The sequence below is a fragment of the Nannospalax galili genome, unplaced genomic scaffold, assembly GCF_000622305.1.
Source record: "Nannospalax galili isolate Female #2095 unplaced genomic scaffold, S.galili_v1.0 scaffold28, whole genome shotgun sequence".
In the NCBI taxonomy this organism is placed as follows: domain Eukaryota; kingdom Metazoa; phylum Chordata; class Mammalia; order Rodentia; family Spalacidae; genus Nannospalax; species Nannospalax galili.
Window position 1 is genome coordinate 1,009,891 of NW_008359594.1, and position 19,571 is coordinate 1,029,461.

A 19,571-nucleotide genomic window follows, 5' to 3' on the forward strand; every position below is an offset into this window, starting at 1 on the left:
GACCCCAACCCCAACCCCAACCCTGGAGAAGCCTGAGGAGCCTTCAGCCCTCAGCAAGCAGAGTAAGTGAATGTGAGGGCAAAGCCACCCCATTAACACACAGTGAGGCTTGGCTTGGCCAGCCTGCAAGTCCTCAGTTGCAGCATGGGGGTGCCCAGGCTGCCAAAGGAGGCCAGCAGACGCTCCAAGGGTATCACCACACTTTAGATGAGTCTCAGCTCCAGTCCTCAGTAGTTATGCCTTCCCTGTCCTTACCACTGTGGCATCCTGCATCCCTGTGTTCAGCTCATCCCACTGCCTCCAGCCCTAAGGATTCAAAGTCTGACTTAGGGACCAGACACTGAACACTGCATCTGTTACCTGACACATGTTATGTTTGAAAGGTGCTGGAGAAACACAGAGGACAGGCTGGGGACACCATCCAGAGAGTCAAAGAAGCATCCTGGAGGACCCATTAGATCCAGATGTTCACCAACAGGAAGGGAGAACATGCCAGACAAAAATAATGGCGTGTAAAAGGTTGAGGCATGAGGAAGGCATTGTGTATTCTGGGAACAGCCTAGATGGAGCTCACACACCTAAACACTGACAGTGGTGGCAGTGACCAGAAATGTTGCTAGGGCAACTGTTACCTCCTTATCTTCAGCCTTTCCTGACCATTCTATAAGGGTCCTGTTTGGTTTTGTATTAGGTCAGATCAGGTCATATCCTGGGAACCACCAATATAGTCTTGCTTAATGTGCATGTACACACGCACGTGCACACACACTCCTGGGCTGCTCAGAAACCCCAGGCTTTGAAGAAGAGGACTTTGAAAAGAGGGCACGACTAGAAACTCTCCACCAAGAGATGTTAGCTACGGCATGCACTGTAACAAACAGGTGATGTGTGTGACTTGCTCAGCTGAAAGTTACTAACCAAAGTAACAGCTTGCCAGAGTGTATAATGTAAGGGATCCTTAGACAGGCATAGAATTACATCCAGTGCAACACTGCATTGAGCCCCCAATATAATCTTGTGAAATGCAGCCTGAGGCAGTCTTCCTAAGACACTTGGAACCATGGTTCTGCTTGATGAATGACCCAGGAACCCCCAGACCTGTCTAACTGTGTGCTTCTGTATGCTGGATGGGTGTGTCTTCTAAAGAGAAAACCTGTGGCTTCTGATGGGTTTTCAAGTAGGCGGAAGTGCACTCAGCATGTAGTTGGAGAAACTGAGGCCTAGAGTGGTTGAGAACTTTTTACCAAGGTGCTTGGAAGATGACTCAGTTGTTAAAGTGCTTGCCAAGGAAGCATGAGGACCTGAGTTCAATCACCAGCACCTACGAATAAAGCTAGGCTCAAAGATGCACACCTGTAATCTCAGTGCTTAGAAGGCAGAGACCAGGGGAGCCCTGGACCTCACTGGCCAGTCAGCCTAGCCAAATTGGTGAGCTCAGGTTCAGTGACACACCCTGTTTCAAAAACGTAAGTGGAGGGCTGGAGAGATGGCTCACCAATTAAGAGTATTGACTACTCTTGCAGAGAATCTGGGTTTGGTTCCCAGTACCCACATGGTGGTTAACAACCACCTGTGACTCCAGCCATATAAGCATCACCAGAAGCTTGTTAGCTGGGGTTGTAGCTCAGTTGGTAGAGTGCTTGCCTAGCACGCATGAAGTCCTGGGTTCAATCCCTAACATCACATAAAACTGGGACCTGTGATACAGGTAGGAGGATCAGAAGTTCAAGGCCATGAAGAAAATTCAAGACCAGTCTGGGGTGCATGAGACCCTGTCTCAAAACAGAAAGGGGCCATTGAGACAACTTAGCAAGTGGAGCACTTGCCTGCAAGCCAGACAGCCTGAGTTCAGTCACTGGGAACCACAGGGTAGAAGAGAACTGACTCCCAAAAGTTATCCTCTGACCTCCATCCATACACATGGCAAGCACATGCACACACAAAACATGTGCGCACAAATTTTTTTATTTTTCAGAGCTGAGGACCGAACCCAGGGCCTTGCGCTTGCTAGGCAAGTGCTCTACCACTGAGCTAAGTCCCCAACCCCAAATTATTATTTAATTAACAAAGGAAGACAGGGAGGGAGGGAGGGGTAAGGAAAGGGGGCAGGGATGCTGGGACTGGGACTTCCCTGCTCTGCTCCACAATAGCACAGCTAAACACAATCTGCATCTTTTTGACACCTCCCCGCTCCACCCGGGGATTGGACCCAGGGCCTTAAGCATGCTAGGCCAGGCAAGTTGTCTACCACTGGGCTGTATCCCCAGGCTTCCCAATCTGCATTCTAGCAAAGAATGTGACTGTTAAGGTTCGGAGCATCCTGGTTAATCAAAAGCCATTTTGACAATCCACCCCATCCATGAGCACAGAAAAGGTTCTGATAAAACCTGTGACAAGTAAACTGCTGAACATTCTTCATCCAGGATATGAGGGCTTGTAACTTCTTTTTGCTTTGATAAATTATAGACATGAACTTTCCATTCAATGAATAATTGAAGAGTGCCCATCTTCCTTCCGTCCGCCCTTCCATCCACCCTTCCTTCCTTCCTTCCTTCCTTCCTTCCTTCCTTCCTTCCTTCCTTTCTTTCTTCCTCCCTTCCTTCCTCCCTCCCTCCCTCCTTCCCTCTCTCCCTTCCTTTCTTCTTTTTCCCCAGGCTCTGAAGTCTCCATGAGACAAGAGTCTGATGCGGATCAGAACCAGAGTGATGATGGCGACACTGAGACCTCACCAACAAAATCTCCAACTACACCAAAATCAGTCAAAAGCAAAAACTCTTCAGGTACCACTCACCAGTGCAAAGCTGTAGGTGGATTCCCAGGAAGGGAGAGGGCAGCAGGTCAGACCAAAGGGAGGCACATCCCTGTCATCCCTTATTTTCTATGACTCACTCTTGGGGGCAGAGACTATTCTGTTTCATAATCCCCAGGGGTGAGAGGAGTGTAGGTGCTGAGACACTGGCTGGTTAAGTCCTGATCTTCAACTGAAGTTCCCCCAACTTCAGACAAAACTGCACTGCACAGCCAGTGGCCCAGCACCTGGGGCTCTCACATTGGAGAACTTAAGTCAGAAATATTTCCTGGGACCTCATATGTCAGGCTATGTGACAGGCCCTTTTACCTTCTCAACAGGCTTGTAGAGAAGCTAGGTTATTCTTACCTTTCAAATAAGGGAAAACAGGGCTGGGGGCAGGGCTCAGTGGTTGAGTGGTTGAGTTCTCGTCAAGGATATTTGAGGTTCTGTGTTTCATTCCCAGTACCACCAGGAAAAAAGACTCCCAAAGACAGTGGTATCACCCACCCACATATCAAACTTACAACCCTGAAGGGTCTTTGAGCAGCCCATCTGGTTTCTGATCCCCCATAAAGCATCACTGTACCCTCAGGAAAGCTCTGGGAGGGAGACAGCTCAGGGAGCCTTACCTACCCAAAAAGTCTTCCTACTTCACACTACCATCCCCAAACTCCGGCTCCACCTGCTTGGGACAGCCTGAATCCCAACGTCATTGCTCTCCAAGCCTGGCAAGAAACCATGTCACCTGGAGTCAGAGAAACCACCTGGGCATCCTGTAGCCCAGACTGGCTTCTCAGACACACAGCACTGGAGCTCAGAAGTACCATTTTTCAAAAATAAGCTTTGAGGCCTGAGTGTGATCGTGCATGCCTGTAATCCCAGCACGTGAGAGGCTAAGACAGAAGGAGGGGAAGCTCCAAGTCAGCCTGAGCTACAGGGTGAGTTTGAGGCAGCCTGAGCAACTTAATGAGAGCCTGTCTGCACCACAGAGGGAGACACACTGTCTCAGAGAAAGGGAAGAGAGAGACTATCTCAGAGAAGGAAGGGAGGGAGAGAGCACTAAGCTTAAAGTCTTTAAAATACGGCGCTTGCCCCTCGCAGCTCAGGGACTGCTGCTTTGTCCTGACAAAGTACGAGTTGTTTTACAGGCTCTTATAAGATGAAGCTAAAGGTTTCTGAAGTTGACTCCATGACTACTGGCAGTCATTACCAGCAGTGGTGTTCCATGGAGTTTCTATAGCTTCTTGTACTTTCTTCTGTTATCTCCATTAATCTTCATACCCACCTTTGGAAATATCCCTATTATCCAAAGGAGATTGCTGAGGCTCTGAGAGTTGAAATAACTTACCCATAGTCACATAGCCAGTGAGGGGTGGGAAGAATCTCAGCCCAAGTGGAAGGACCCTAAGTGCAGTGCTGTCCTGGTCCCACTGCATTCATCAGTACAAATTGTGAACATCAGACTTTGGGTAGGCTGTGTGTCAGCTCCCAGTACACTGAAAGAACAAGATAGCTCATGGTGCTGTCCTCAAACAGGCCTGGACCCAGCAGGACTGAGAAACGACAGGGCTGGGCCAGCCTTCTATGCAGCAAGAGGGTGGCTGGGCCTTCCTGCCCTGGGGCAGCTCAAAGGACACTGTGGCATGACCCTTACATGGGAACAGAGCCCCCACACTGCCCCATTGAACCCTCACTAGCCCTGAGCTTGAAGGCAGAGCTGTCACTCTCGAAGCTGGGCTGTCCTCCAGCTACCTGGTATCTGCCAGTCTCAAGGGATTGAGGAATGGCTGAGGGTCAGCTCTCTCCTCTCCACAGAATTCCCACTCTTTTCCTACAACAATGGAGTTGTAAAGACCTCATGTCGTGAACTGGACAGTAACCGCAGTGCCCTCTCAGCTGCCTCTGCCTTTGCCATAGCAACTGCGGGAGCCAACGAGGGCACCCCAAACAAGGAGAAGTATCGCAGGATGTCCTTGGCCACCCCAGGTATGTGGGCGTCTCTGTTTATGGGTTCTCCCCTGGTCATCCTCTCCCTGGTCCTGTGACAGTGGTGACAGCCACGGGCCCGGAACCTGCCCTTCATCATGTCTGATGTGTGCTACAGATTGTTTGGTGGGTCCTGCTACAGTGCCCCTGGAGTACTCCCTGCTTCCCCAAGCTCCCCTTGCTCACTGGACACAAAGCTTCACCTGCTTTCTATTATTTGCCCTGTTGACCCTTCCTGTCATGGAGGCTGAGATGGAGTCCCTTCCCTTTGCACTGCAAAGCCAGATCTGCAATCAGGGCCACTGTGTGTCTAGGACACAGCCTGCTCTTCACCCTCCCCTCACAGTTCCCATCACCAATAGGATCGACTTAGCTATGCTGCTTGTCACCCCCTAGCCTGTGACTTTAGCTCCAGCTGCCCCTCCCTCCCCACAACCCCACACACAGACTTGCCCACCCTTCAATCCACTTTGAACTGCTGCTACCACTCCGCCCCCCACTCTTCCTGCAGGCCCTGCCAGTGCTGTCCTGCCGTCCTGGAGTCCCCTTCTCCCCACCCAGCCCCCTTTGCTCCTTGGCCAAATTCTACTCACAGCCAAGACTGTCAACCGAGAGAGCCCTGGGCACCCACCCTCCCACCACCCACTTCCACAGCAGCGGTACCACAGCAAAGGTTAGAGGGCCTGGGGAGCTCTGGTTTTGGGTGGCCTGTGTAGTCCTGTTGGGGGAGGCTTCCTGAATCTTCCAGATGGAGTGGTGTAGCAGAGGCTGGATATTGACAAACCAGAGGCTTCATGGCCTCTCATATGGATCTGAGCCCTGTTAAGTGCTTCCTTCCCACAGCTGTGAGGAGGAGCCGTGGATGAACCAGGTCTGCTAAGCAAGATCTGCCTCTTACCTTTCTCTCCCTTCTAACACTCGCAACACCAGGGTTTCCCCCTGACCAGAGGAATGGGGACAAGGAATTTGTGATCCGAAGAGCTGCCACCAACCGTGTACTGAATGTACTCCGCCACTGGGTCTCCAAGCACTCGCAGGTGTGTGGGAGCCGACCCTGATGGGACGCTGCTCCAGGGAAAACCTACTTCCAGAGTGGCTGTGGTCAGTAAACGACGATGGGGCAGCAGAAGGGAGGAGACCCCAGTATCCCCAGAAAGGCCTGTTCAGATCCCCTAGGAGGGAAACAAGAACAGTCAGGAAGACAAGAGGCCTCTATTTGGCCACCTGTCTGCAGCTGGGGTACAGGTAGACTTGGGCCTCTCTGACCTAGAGGCATGGCAGCTGAGGGACGGTCTTTGGTCTTGTCCCAGTGCCCTGTGCCCAACAGGCTTGAAGCCCCACTTGTGGCCTGCCAGGAAGTAGTGAGAAGACAGGAAGGCAGGGCAGCCACCATGGTCAGAAGTAGAAACTACATCCTCCATCCTGGGTCAGGGAAGCCTGGCATCTGTAGCCAGAGTCACCCTTCCTCTTCCCACAGGACTTTGAAACCAATAAGAAGCTCAAATCCAAGATGATCAGCTTCCTGGAGGAAGTCGTGCATGACCCAGAGCTCCTAACACAGGAACGGAAGGCAGCAGCCAACATCATCAGGTAAGGGCAGCATGGTTCCCCTGCTCAAGGTGACCTACTGGGACAGGGTCCTGCCCTCTGCCTCCAAAGTGGCCAGCCTGAGACCAGAGATGTGGGGAGGGTCCCTCTTAGGCAGGACAGCCTGAGCAGGAAGTGTGTCAGGGTAGACATAGGCCCTAAGAGCTGTGGACCCCGCTAGGCTCAAAGTAGGTACTTTATGTACACATCCCTCCCATCTTCCCACCCTTCACTAGACCGTAATCTTGGGCAAGACTGGGAATGTAGCTCAGTTGATAGAGGATTTGCCTAACCTGTGTTCAATCCCCAGAATCACATAAACAAGGTATGGTGGTGTATGTCTGTAATCCCAGTACTTGGGCTGTAATTTCAGCACTTGGGAGGTGGAGGGAGAAGGGTGAGATGTTCAGGGTCCTCTCTGGCTGCATAGTAAGGCCAGCATAGACTAGCCTGTACTACATGAGCCCCTGGAAGAGAGAGAGAGAGAGAGAGAAAGAGACAGAGACAGAGAGACAGAGAGAGACAGAGACAGAGACAGAGAGAGAGTTGTACCACTTCTCCATGTATGTCCACGGCTGCTAATGCCTCTCTAACCTGTGCTGTTAAGTGTGGTAGGCACTAGCTACATACAGCTATTTAAATCTTAGTGAACTAAAATATAATACAATAAAATTGCCAATTCAACTGTCTTCAGTCCCTAGAGCTTCAGTGAGCTAGAGGCTCTATATTAAACAGCCCAGCCCCTCATTGTAGAGAGTTCTATTGAACAGTGCTGGTGAAACCCTGTTCATGGTTGCTTAAGAAACGTCTATTGTATTGAACTCAGCTAAATTGTTTGTCCCCATACCTATGCTGTCCCTGTTCCCAGCTTGCCTCTCCTGGCAGAGGCCAAGGCCCAGACATCTGAGCTGCCTCAGTCAGTAACACACTGTTGACCAGAGCAAGGCGCTTAACCAGACCTTATTTTCTCCTCTATAAAATGGGTGAACAATTTTGCCTTCAAGGGGGAATGCAGGCTCAGATGACATGGTACGTGTGGCTTCTGCTCAGGAGATACCAGGCCCAGGCCCAGGCCCACCAGCCACTGTACTGATCTCATCCTTCCACTCAGGCTGGCTTCTCCAGTCAAGCCTAGGAAGAAGCATACAGGCCTCTCCTCCTCACTCCCAGCTACCCACCTCTATGCCCTGTCATTGCTTCTGCCCCAGACTTTCTACCAAGTCCAGCTTAGGCATTTCCTGCTTCTCCTGCCTCCTCCAGCCAGCCACTTACCTATCGCAAGATCCCATGTACAGACCCCATCACTCCCCCCATGTTTACAGTCCTAAGAGGCCCTTCAAGCCTCTCTCATCCTTGGTATTCTTCTTACACATTTATGGGGTTGGGGGGGGGGGAGAGAGAGAGAGAGAGAGAGAGAAAGAGATTGACTCATGCACACAGGCAGCTCCAAGCCCTTGAAGTCTCCCTCCATGGGAAGCCCATCAGAGTGTGTTGAGCTGCTGATCACATGGATTGACCCCCCTTGGGGTTTGACAGCTTGTTCTGGATGTTTCTTCTGAATGCAGTGAAAGAGCAGGCCTGAAGTAAAGCCCTGGTCTGAATTGCAGACCCACCATGCTCTTGCTGTGGGCCCTCAGGAAAGCGACTTATCGCAGGCCTAATTCCTGCACTAGCATATTCTTCCAGGGCTGATCCCTAGGCAGAATGCCACTCCCTCCAGCCAGGCTGCAAAGACCTCTCACTGCTTCTCCAGGCCTGGTTCTCAATCTTTCCCCGAGAGCCCCACTCCTGTGCCCCCCAGTAGTCACAGATCATGCCCATGAGTCCCAAGCAAAGGCCCTTGGACCTAATTTTCAGGGTGGGGGTCCACCCTCACTTTCCACTAATGCTCAGGGCCCACTCTACTTAGCTCTGTTACATTTTCTCTCACTTCTCACTGGACACAGTCCTACCTTGGACCTATGGGCCTCCATCCTGCTGTGTCACCTTCCCTTTGTATCCTCTTTATCATACCAAGCCTGAGAGGGATCCCATATGGAAGCATCTCCTGTCCACTCTGGTCCTCCAAGCCTGGCACTGCTTTACTATGTGCATCCTTTCATTCCATATGTACATAGAAGCACCTGCTACAGGCCCAGCTCTGACCTCAAAAGCCCCTGCCCGGGTCTTTCCTGGACCAGGCACATAAGCAACAGTTCATTGGATGCCCAGAGGCTCAGGGAGCTCCAGAAGGAGACCACCCAGCCAGGAGAGTCAGAACCATCAGAAGTAAGTTGGAAGCAGAGAGAGATAGGGCCTCCAGGAAAGGGGGTAAGCAAGGGTCAGGAGACCTGGGAGACAGCTAGGGAGGGACTACCAGAAAGGTGCCCTGTAGCTTACCTGCCTTCCTCTCCCTAGGACTCTGACCCAGGAGGACCCAGGTGACAACCAGATTACACTGGAAGAGATCACTCAGATGGTGAGCAGGCCCACACCTCACCAAGCAGTGTCCTCCCTGCTCTCCTGACTCCATGACCCCCTGATGAAGCATAGGCATCACCTGCACCCATTTCCTGAGGCTTCATTAACTAAATGTGACAAACCAGGAAGTGTTTTGTATCCCAGCCCTGGCAGCTGGAAGTCTGGAGTGAAGGTATCTACAGGGCCGTGCTTCCCACCAGAGCTCTACAGAAGGACCCTCACTTGCCTCTCCCAGCTGCTGGTGACCGTGTGCACCCCTCAGCTCCTACCTGTACCACTCCAACCCTTCCTCCATGGGCCTGGGGCCACTTCTGCTTGTGTCCCCACATTATCATCCTGCTTTGTCTATGTCTGTGTCCACCATGTCCACGTTTCCCTTCTCTTTTTTAAATATTTTATTTTTTTTATTTTATGTGTATGAGTGTGTTGCCTGCATGTATGTGAGTGCACCTGTGTTGTGCAGTGCTGCAGAGGTCAGAAGAGGGCTTCGGATTCCCCTGGAACTGGAGTTAAGGACAGCCATGTGGGTGCTGGGAATCGAACCCAGGTCCTCTGCAAGAGCAGTCAATGCTCTTAACCACTGAGCTATCTCTCCAGCCCCCATGTTTCCCTTCTTAAAAGGACACCAGGTATATTGGATTAGAGCCCACCCTGCTGGCCTCATCATAAATTCATTACATAGGCAAAGACTCTAGACAAGTACCAAATGCTAGGAATTGTCCCTTTATTAAGAAACAAAACTTAGCCGGGTGTGGTGGCACAAACCTTTAATCCCAGCATTCGGGAGGCACTCTGTGAGGCCAGCCTGGTCTACATAGTGAGTTCTAGGCCAGCTGGGGCTACAGGGAAACCCTGTCTCAAAAAGACCAAAAACAAAAAAAGGGAACAAAACTTAACTTGTAACACCACCACTTCCCTTTTCTTAGTCCTCTGTCCCTCGTCACCACCCCACCTTATCCCTCCCTTCTGTCTGTCTGTCATACTTCTGAGAAAGATGGCTGCCTGTGTGCCAGATCACATTAAACTCTTGAAAACTCTTGTGAGGTTCAAGATTGCATTGTTACCCCATCTTCCAATGAGTCAGCCAAGGCACAGAGAGCCTAAACTACCCACTCAAGGTTGCATGTGGGATGTGGTAGTGAGGCAAACTGTTCGCACTCAGGTCCAGCTGACCCCAGAGCTAAATTCACTCCCTGCACTATGTGGCCTCATTCTGAGGAGTCAGGATGTACTCACCAAGCCTACCCAGAAATGACAGGACCCCAGGGGAGTGCTGTGCTCACCTTTAAAGAACATGAGGTAAGGATGGCATTCCACATGCCATAAGGGAATGATGGCCTCATGTTCTGATGCGTAGTTGGCTAAAGCATCCAGAATGCCTTTTCAAGCCACTCCAAGGTTCCTGGCCTCTGAATTATAGTGGTCGGAGATGCTCAAGACAGACTCACTCTGACTTCCCCAGGATTTGGTGCCTTGCTGACTTAACTCCAGGCTGGCTAGTGACCTCTGGTGTGTTAGCAGTAGCCAGTGTGAAGACTTGGGACTCAAGCACTGACTCCTCTCCCCTCTCATCACCACCCCAGATTCAGGTAGAGCCACCCATGGACCACAGCACCCTGCCCACATCCTGTCCCAAAAGTAGTGCTGTTGGACAGCCTAGAACCCATGTAGCCGCCATGGCAGGGAAGGTCATAGCACCAGATACCACTTGGGGTCAGGATGCTAGAATAGCCCTCCCTGTGACCTCTCCAGTGGAAAGAATGCCCTGTGTTCCTGTTTACCAACAGGAGCCTGGCTGGAGTGTTTACCCTCTTGAGTACAAGTGCCCTTTTCCTGTGTGAATAGCCTGGGTCTCCTCCCGAACAAAGGGCCACTGAGCCCCATCTCCACTCATCTCCAGTCCTGACAGTGTCCCCAGAACTTATGGAGGGCAGGTTCAGTATAGGGGAGGCCAGTGGCCTCAGCAGGAAGGAAAGAGGCTGTTTGCCACACAAATCCTTATGGACAGTAACAGAAGTTGTCATCTCTGACTTCTACTTACAGAGTCACCCTCTTTCCTGGGCCCCACCAAAAGTGAGCAGAAGGCCACCAGCCCCTCTCTCCCAGCATACCCCCTGGCCTAGAGCCACTGGGTCACTGGGCCATACTCCAGCCTGATCACCCAGATTCCCTTTGGTCCTGACAGCTCTGCCATCCTGGACACAGCCAAAACACATGCACAAGACCCTCAGTACCACCTGTGACTGAGCTGCCCAGCTATAGTCATTCATTTACTGAGAAAGCACACAGGAGAACGGCTGCTACAGGGGCCTTGTCGTGTGCAGCCCAGCCACTCAGAGCCCCTTGCACCCACATCCCCTCTGCCTAAGAACGTGTCCTCTGCAAGAGCCTCATGTTCCCCACACCCACACTCTTGTGTCTGGGCTCTGTTCCCTGCCCTGGTGACTCTGCCAGGAAATACCCATGATGGTCTGCTACCACACCTAGAGGCTATTGCTCCACACTGTTCTTGCTCCACCAGCATAGTGAACACCCTGAGCCTGAGCTCCCCGAAACTAGGGCTCTGTTTACAGATCTTCATGTCTCCAGTGTCTGACAAGGGCCTGGCAATACAGACCTCACAATTTGCAGAAGAAATGGGAGCGGGGCAAACACTTAGCCTCAAAGAATAGCATGTTCCCTGGGCATGGGTGGACCCCACTTCCTTTTGATCCGTGGAGATGGGTGGCTTGGGCACTCAGCCAGCTGCTGGAACTTCTGGACGGAGTGAGGTAAATATAAGAAAACAGAAGTCATGAGCAGTTGGCAGGGCCATTCTGCTACATGGCCACTTCTTTCATCCTGTATGACCCAGCAACCCTCAAGGGCACAAAGGACCCTTTTTTTCTGGCTCATCCCTCAGTGGACACAGGCTCCTCCCAAGGCCCACACAGCTGTCCCTTTCCCTTCTTCCCTTCCCCTCCCCTTCCCTACTCCCAAATCTAACAGACCTTCTGTAAGGACTTTCATCAGCCTCCCCACGTCAACTTTCATCTAAACCCTGCCATGGGCACCCCTGTCCCTGGTCAATGTTTCACTAAGGATGTTCCCTGGTCAAGGAGGCCCAGGTGGCAGATACTTCTAAAGGTAATATCCACAAGTGATCCCCATAAGCCAAGAACACGAGGACTGAGCCAGATGTCTGCCTTCTGCTCACCAGACTGGAGCACTGCCTCAGGAGCTAATCATACCTGGGAGCCAACACCTGTTAATGAGTTTCAAAGAGAAATGGTGTTGAACCTGCCTAGGGCCAGACAGATCCCAAAGGGAGTGACCCATGCCAGCTGGAGTCAGATTTCTGAGCTCAGGCCCTAACCAGCCTGTTTCTAACTAAGCAGTTTGGGCAGACATTAGCTTCCTTCCTATGTGGGTAGTTGTAGCCTCCTACAAGATAAATAGTGGACTACTCAAAGGAGAATCTTCTGGAAGCATGGACGGACACGGACACACACACACACACAGTGCAACAAGCAGTGGAGTACAGCTCCCTCCTTACCCCACCCACCCTCCAGAATGGAGCAGAGATCTCAGAAAAGAACCAGAAGCCCAGAGGTATGTATTCCTTCATGGGCCTGACTCCCGACCTTGTTCCCTTAGGCAGAGGGCATGAAGGCTGAACCCTTTGAAAACCACTCAGCCCTGGAGATTGCAGAGCAGCTGACCCTGCTGGACCACCTGGTGTTCAAGAAGATTCCTTATGAGTAAGTGGGTACAGGTGCCCACCCCTCTCCCTCCTCCTCCCTCCTCAGCACATCCCTGACTCTAGCTGTGTGGACTCTCCATGGCTTGCAAAGAAAATGCATGGATTCCTTTCCTGCTCTCTCTTTACCTATCACCTATGCATGTGCCTGCACATAGCCCTTCCCCCACCCCAATACACACTTTTCTGGAAATATCTCTATTTCAGAATTCCTTTCTGGAGGTACAGAGAGTCTATGTTTCTGTAGGTACAGAGGCAGGAGAGTGTGGGTGTGTGTGCATACATGTGTGTGTGTACATATACCTCTAGGAGTATACTCTGGGACTGGCTCTGAACTTGGATGATGCCTGAGGCCTGCTACTGTCTGTCCCGCCCTGGCCTGTTGATAGTCACCCTGGTATTCACTATAATTAAACCTCCATAATTTTGTGTCCCTCTCTCTTCATCTAACAAGCATCACAGCCTTTATAAACACTATTAATGTGTGCAGTGTTCCCTAACAGTGTATTATTAAGCTGGGGTAATTTTCGGTTTCAGTTTTATCTCTAAAGCTGAACTAAACATTCTCCCAAGTACATTTTCCTCTGAATTTCCAACAATTGTTCTATAAAAGTTTCCCAACATCACCAGGGGTTTTGGTCTGCCTTCCATGGGGGAGCTGGCATGCTTAGAGCCCCGTGAGCATGAGTGCAGCCCTCCCGTTGGCAGGGTTGGCCTGGAAACCAGCACATCCCAGGATGTGGAAGCAGGATGATTGTTCACAGATGTCACTTCCCCTGGCCACATCAGCCTGTGGGCCTCTGCCCAGGCTCCTTTCATGACCACTTTGTCCAGTCAGGAGCCTTGGCAGTCTGTGGCTTTCCATGAGGTCCCCTGTACCAGAACACACTGCTGGACTGATTTGCAGGTTCTTCTATTCCTTTGTCCTTTTATCTGGCCCTCTTTTGTGTCCCCTTTCTTGTGTTATGCTGGGAATTGAACCCATGCATGCTAGGTACAAGCTCTTCTATGGAACCCTTTTTGTGGCCTTCCATGACATCTCTTCTACAGACCAGTGACTAAAGTACAAAAACAGGATCCATAGTAAAACCTGATGTGCCTGCCCACTACGCAGCTGATGATCTGCCTTCTCGTACCTTATTTCTCCTCACCCTCATGATGGCCCTATGAGGAAAGTGTTTCTGCTATTCCCATGTTACAGATAAAGAAGGTAAGGGCCTGAGACACAAAAGGCTTGCCTGAAACCTTCTCAGTGATACAGCACAGCACAGAGCTAGGTTCGCGCTCAGGGTTCCTTCCTCTCCAGGCCTCTGCAAAGGGCTGCCCCCCACTCCCAGAAATGACTACGTCAAAAAGCAAAGAAGTGATCCAGTACCAAATGAGCAAGGCAGAGCTAATCTTGTCTGCCCTGGGCTCCCCCTTCTCCTTCAGGGAGTTCTTCGGACAGGGCTGGATGAAGGTAGAGAAAAACGAAAGGACCCCTTACATCATGAAGACCACAAAGCACTTCAATGACGTGAGTACAAGCGTGTGGGCAGCGCCTTTCTGCCAGGTTTCTTTTCGGCAGGGCCACCAAGGGGCTGAATGGAGGGCAGGCCAAACACCCAGCAGGGACCAGACCCTCCGCAGTACTGCTGCCCTGTGACTGAAGGCTAGCTTGCTTCTCCTCAGTCTCAGTTTCTTCATCTGTTAAACAAGTAATCATGGAAGGTGTATGTGAAGATCAACTGGGACAGCCATCCAGAGCCACTTGGCCATCAGTGACTCCTAAGGAGCCTCCTTAGATGTGTGATTACCACCAGGAGTCCCCTCAGAGCAGGGATCATGGCCAGCCAGCAGCAGAAAGGATGAACAGGAAGGAAGGCTTCAAAACAAAGGACAGAAACCATTTTTTATCCTTGTCTCTGCATTAAAATGAGTCTGGAAAGTGGCAGACAGCTTCCCTCTGATATGTACATTACCCAGACCCTTCTGGACTCCCCAAAATGTTGTCTAGCAGTTTCTTTTTTAAAATATTTTATTATTTTATGTGTGTGAGTGTATTGCCTGCATGTGTGTAAGTGCACCCAAATTGTGCAATGCCTGCTAAGTTAGACAGAAGAGGGCACTGGATTCCCTGGAACTGGAGTTAGGGATAGTTGTAAGCCACCTTGTGGGTGCTGGAATCGAACCTGGGTCCTCTGCAAGAACAGCCAGTGCTCTTAACTGCTGAGTCATCTCTTCAGACCCAGCAGTTTCAACTACCTCAGAAATGATGACATAGTATCCTAGCCACCCCCTTGCCTTTCATGATAAGTAAGATGGTCCATAGAAAGTAGCAATGGAGAATATGGAGGCCCCAGAGCTGCTGGAAACAAGGCTGGTTTGAGCAAAGGGGTTGAGAGCATCCCTAGACAAGATCCAGACTGCCCTGTATCTGGCTCCTCCAGGATCCTCCTCCCAGAACTCCCTCCACCAATGGCTTTCCTGGGGAGAGCAGTCAATAGGGGACCAAACACCAAACCAGGAAAGTGGCCCCATGTATGCAGCAGAAAGGGCCTCAGCTGACTGAATAGGCACTAAGTTCAGGCTGGTGCATTTCACAAACGCAGGCACGCACGCCCAGGATCTCTTCTCTTAGAACTGTGGACCCAACAGACCTCAGAGTCTTCTGAGGAAGATTCATGGCTATGGGGAGCACTTGCAAAGTTCTTTAATAAAAGTAGCCTCTAATCTTTCCCATAACTGCTTAACACTATGCTTTGTGTGCATAGAAATCCCATTTAAAGTTGTACCAGCCCTGAGAGATGGGGGCTTCTCTCACATTTGAGAGTCTGAGAAGCCAAAGCTCTGGAAGGGTCTCCTGATTGGCATGTGGCAGCATGTGCCTTCCATTGCTGCACAATAGTAGATAGCTGTGTGAAAGAGGGAGATTGAGCCAGTGTATACACCTGTAATCCCAGCACTCAGGAGGCTGAGGCAGGAGGATCATAAGTTCAAGACTAGCCAGGACTACAGTATAGCAAAATCCTGTCTCAAAAAAACAAGGGGAAGCTGGGTATGGTGATGTGCACCTTTAATCCCAGCCCCTGAGAGGCAGAGGCAGATCTTTGTGAGTTCAAGGCCAGCCCAATCTACATAGCAAGTTCCAATCCAACCAGGGCTACATAGCGAGATGCTGTCTCAAAAAAAAGAAAAAAAAAATGGAGGGGGTGGACATAGCTCAGTGCTAGAGCATTTATCTAGCATGTGCAAGACCCTGGGCTGGATGTTACTAAAAAAAATCTTTTCCAGCAACTTCCACATGTGCTCAAGCTCCAATGCCTGCATCCACAGGGTCCATTCTCCCCGAGCCTGGCGATAGCGCTGAAGGCACTTGAACTCAGTGTCTTCATTCCTCTGAGTTCAATCAGCACAAGTAAAGAAGCCTTCTATAGTCAGAGGTGGGGACACATGATTCCACTTGGCCTGACCACCTGGCCACCATCCCATGCATCAACCACAGCAAGGATGGGTCCTGACAAACATATCATCCAAAAGGGCCCTGTCAGCCAGGAAGAAACTAGGAAGGCCCACAATTGCAACATAAGGGAGTGGACCTCTAGAACCTTCTGGTCCTGGCACGGGTATTCCCCCATAAAAGCAGGAGCACAGAGACCATGTGGTCTCCCAGGGAACAGAGAGTAAAAGACCCAACAAGGCCTTGGGAAGCAAGCCTGAGTCTGACCTCACCTAATGCACACTTGCACATTGCCCTGGACCTCCCTTGCCTCACTGTGTGCCCAAGATCGAGTAAGTACACAAGAGGAGAATGAGTATTCTTGACTTACCTGGTGGCAGGCACTGTGGTAAGGGCTTCATAGTCATCATCTCATTTAACCCATGACACCAGCTCCACAAAGGAAGAAACTGAGGGTGGAAAAGGTTAAATGGCACCACCCATGTGACACAGCAGAAAGGCCCTATGCAGTCCTCTGGAGGCTGCTCTTGTGACCAGCCAGCACTTGGTATCTCTGTTCACACCCATCATACTGCTGGGGACAGAATGTGTGCCTCTGTGGCAGGTGCTGTCTCAATCCCTGATGTGGTACAACTTGCTATTTTCTAGCCATTTGGTTTCTAATGTCTCTGTCTGTTGACCAGCACTGGCTAGAGTCTCTGTACTAGGGCCAGATTGAGGGTCAGGCCAGCGTGGGGCACAGAATACAAGTTGAAAGAGCTGCTCACACTTCTGTGCTTGCCCCATCCTTGTCCCAGCTGTCTCTAGGACGATGTAGAATGGCATGGAGACAGCGTGCCTTGTTCTTGTCTTTACAGGGAAAGCTTTTTCTTCCTCTGTATGGGAAACACAGAACAATTCCTTTCTATTTCTTATATGCCAGTTTTTTTAACCATGCATGAATACTGACTTTTAACCAAAGTTTCTTCTGCAACTATTGAGATGGTCTTATGGCTTTTTTTTTCTCCTTTGATTTATTGATATGGTAAATGAATTGTAGTTTTTTTTCTAGTATTTGAAGATCCTTGCCAGACATGCTGACACACACCTTTAATCCCAGCACTTAGGAGGCAGAGGCAGGCAGATCTCTGTGACATGCAGGCCACCCTGGTCTACATAGAGAGTTCCAAGCCAGCTGTGGCTACAGGGAGACCCTGTCTCAAAAATAAATAAATAAATAAATAAATATCTTGTGTCTCAGGTTCAAACCCAATGTGGCCGTGCTATGTAATTTTCCTTTCTCGTGTTGCCCATCTCTGATGTTGGTATCAACATAATGATAGCTTTATAGAATAAATTAGCAAGAATTCACTCTGTTTATCTCTTCCTTGGAAGATTTCACTGACCTGTTCCTTTTTTTAAAAATAGAATAGCTTACATAAAGCAGTTTTTTATTCCAGTGTTTTCTGAAAGGAAATATTTTAACTAGTTCAACTTCTTTTAGGAAATCAAATCCGTCCGTTACTTGCTGTTATCCCTCCTGATGCTCCTAAGTAGTTTTCCATAAGTACATACAAAAATTCAGCTTCTTAGGTGGTAAGATTGCTCAGTGGGTAAAGGGTCTTGCTGCCAAGGCTGAGGGCCTGAGTTCAATGCTGGGATCCACATAGTGGAAGGAGAGAACGGACTCCCACAGATGTTCCCTGACCTCTATATAACCATCATTGGGACACACACACACACACACACACACACACACACAAATACACAAAAAAAATTTTTTTGATTAAAATTGGGCATTGCATCTTCTTGACATCCATCCTTTAGAAACTGTTTTTGAGAAGGTTCTTAGTAGTAAAGCACAGTCATTTTTAGTTACTTCTAATTGTCCCTTTAATGCCTTTAAATTAAAAACAATTTTATTTTTCTTTTTGAGAGAGGGTCTCCTTTAGCCACAGCTGGTCTGGAACTCACCGTGTAGACTAGGCTAACCTCAATCTCACAGAGATCCGCCTGCTTCTGCCTCCTGAATGCTGGGATTAAAGGTGTGAGCTACCACACCCGGCCCAACTTAAAATTTTTTTAATTCATTTTTGATTGGTACAGGAAGAAGTTAGTTTTATTGTCACACACACACATCATCATCATCACCATCATCATCATAGTTTGCTTACTTTTTATTTTGAAGTACAGGTTCACAGGAAGTTGCAAAGTAAGGTACAGTGAGGTCGATGTTTCTGGCACCCCAGCTCCCTGCAGTTCTAATTCTCTGATGTTTGGGCACCAGTTTCCACTCCATTGGCCACTCCAAGTTCTCACCCACATCTGATTTGTCCATGTCAATGTGATTGTTGGCTGGGTAGAGGAGTATATGGAGGCCTGGTCTACTGCACATGTGAGACTGTGATGCTACAAAATGGGTGTCCAGTCCCTGAAGGGTACATGATGGGAAAATTCCCCAGAGCTGGGCTTTAGAATCACTTTGTCAAGTTTCAGAGCAATTTCTGTTGGATGTTTAACTGGATTACATTAAACTCATGAATTAGTTTTGAGAACATAATGCTACATTACCATTTGGTGATGTGATCTCCTTCCCTGTTAGTCACACCTTTTACTGCCTTTGGTAACCTTCTTTGGTAACCTCTCTCGTGTAACTTCCTGCATGGTTCTCTTGAATTTAAATTCCAAGGTAATTTACAAATCTCTATTGTTATTTTGAAGGTAAAATCTTTGTCATTGGCCACCATGAACAAAGATCAAACTCATGTTTACTCAAGCATAATGGTACACACCTTTAATCCCAAGCACTGGGGAGGCAGAGGCAGGTGAATCTCTCTGAGATTGAGGCCAGCCTAGTCTACATAGTTCTAAGCCAGCAAGGTCTATAGGGAGACCCTGTCTCAAAAAAAAAAAAAAAATTTTGTCATTGTATCTTTTTATTATTTTTAATTTTTACAAAAACTTTATTGAGAATTTCATACATGCATATAAGATGTTTTGATCAAATCCATGCCCACTCCCTCCCCTCCAACATTCCCCCCTCTGAAGAGGTAACCCTAAAATCTTTTAAGGATTAGATACAAGCTCCCAAATACTTTTGACATTTTTGGCCTTGGAACATAATGTGTTGCTAACAGGCCCAAGGACATTTTGACTTTTAGCCATGAAACTGGTCTTTTTTCCCTAACTGCCTAGTCAATTCCTACCTCCTATTCATATCACGCCATCCTCTGAAGGGGTTACCCAAATTTCCAATAGGGAATAGGGACGCAGACCGCTCTGGCTTCTTCCATGCTGAACAGGGACACAGGGTGAGGCAACTGGAGTACCCCTTCAGTGGGTCTATCTAAAAGACTGCCAAATTGCATCACTTTTGTCTCTAAGGGGAGAAGAAAGTCCTTGAATCATGAATGGAAGATGTGAAGGAGAAGTAAAGGCAAGAGTGATTAGCATTACAAGTTCTAGACAGGGAACTAGAAAAAAGTCAGAACAGGGAAATTTTCACATGTTCATATGAGAGTTTCATTGGAGTTTCTTGACAAGGGCTTCCAAAAGCATCCCTCTATTGGGTTCTTCCTCATTTTTCTTTT

The 19,571-nt window shown here is 49.4% G+C and overlaps 1 protein-coding gene across 2 annotated transcripts in view; it reads left to right on the forward strand.

Moving 5' to 3' along the window:
• Rasgrf1 (Ras protein specific guanine nucleotide releasing factor 1) overlaps positions 1–19,571 on the forward strand; it is a 123,769-nt gene that overhangs the window by 81,857 nt on the left and 22,341 nt on the right. For both annotated transcript variants that reach the window (XM_017795673.1, XM_017795674.1), the window contains exons 16-24: positions 1–62; positions 2,655–2,780; positions 4,607–4,777; positions 5,289–5,450; positions 5,708–5,814; positions 6,255–6,367; positions 8,762–8,822; positions 12,461–12,564; positions 13,995–14,079. In XM_017795673.1, coding sequence (XP_017651162.1) covers positions 1–62; positions 2,655–2,780; positions 4,607–4,777; positions 5,289–5,450; positions 5,708–5,814; positions 6,255–6,367; positions 8,762–8,822; positions 12,461–12,564; positions 13,995–14,079 — 991 coding nt within the window. The remainder of the gene's footprint in view (positions 63–2,654; positions 2,781–4,606; positions 4,778–5,288; positions 5,451–5,707; positions 5,815–6,254; positions 6,368–8,761; positions 8,823–12,460; positions 12,565–13,994; positions 14,080–19,571) is intronic.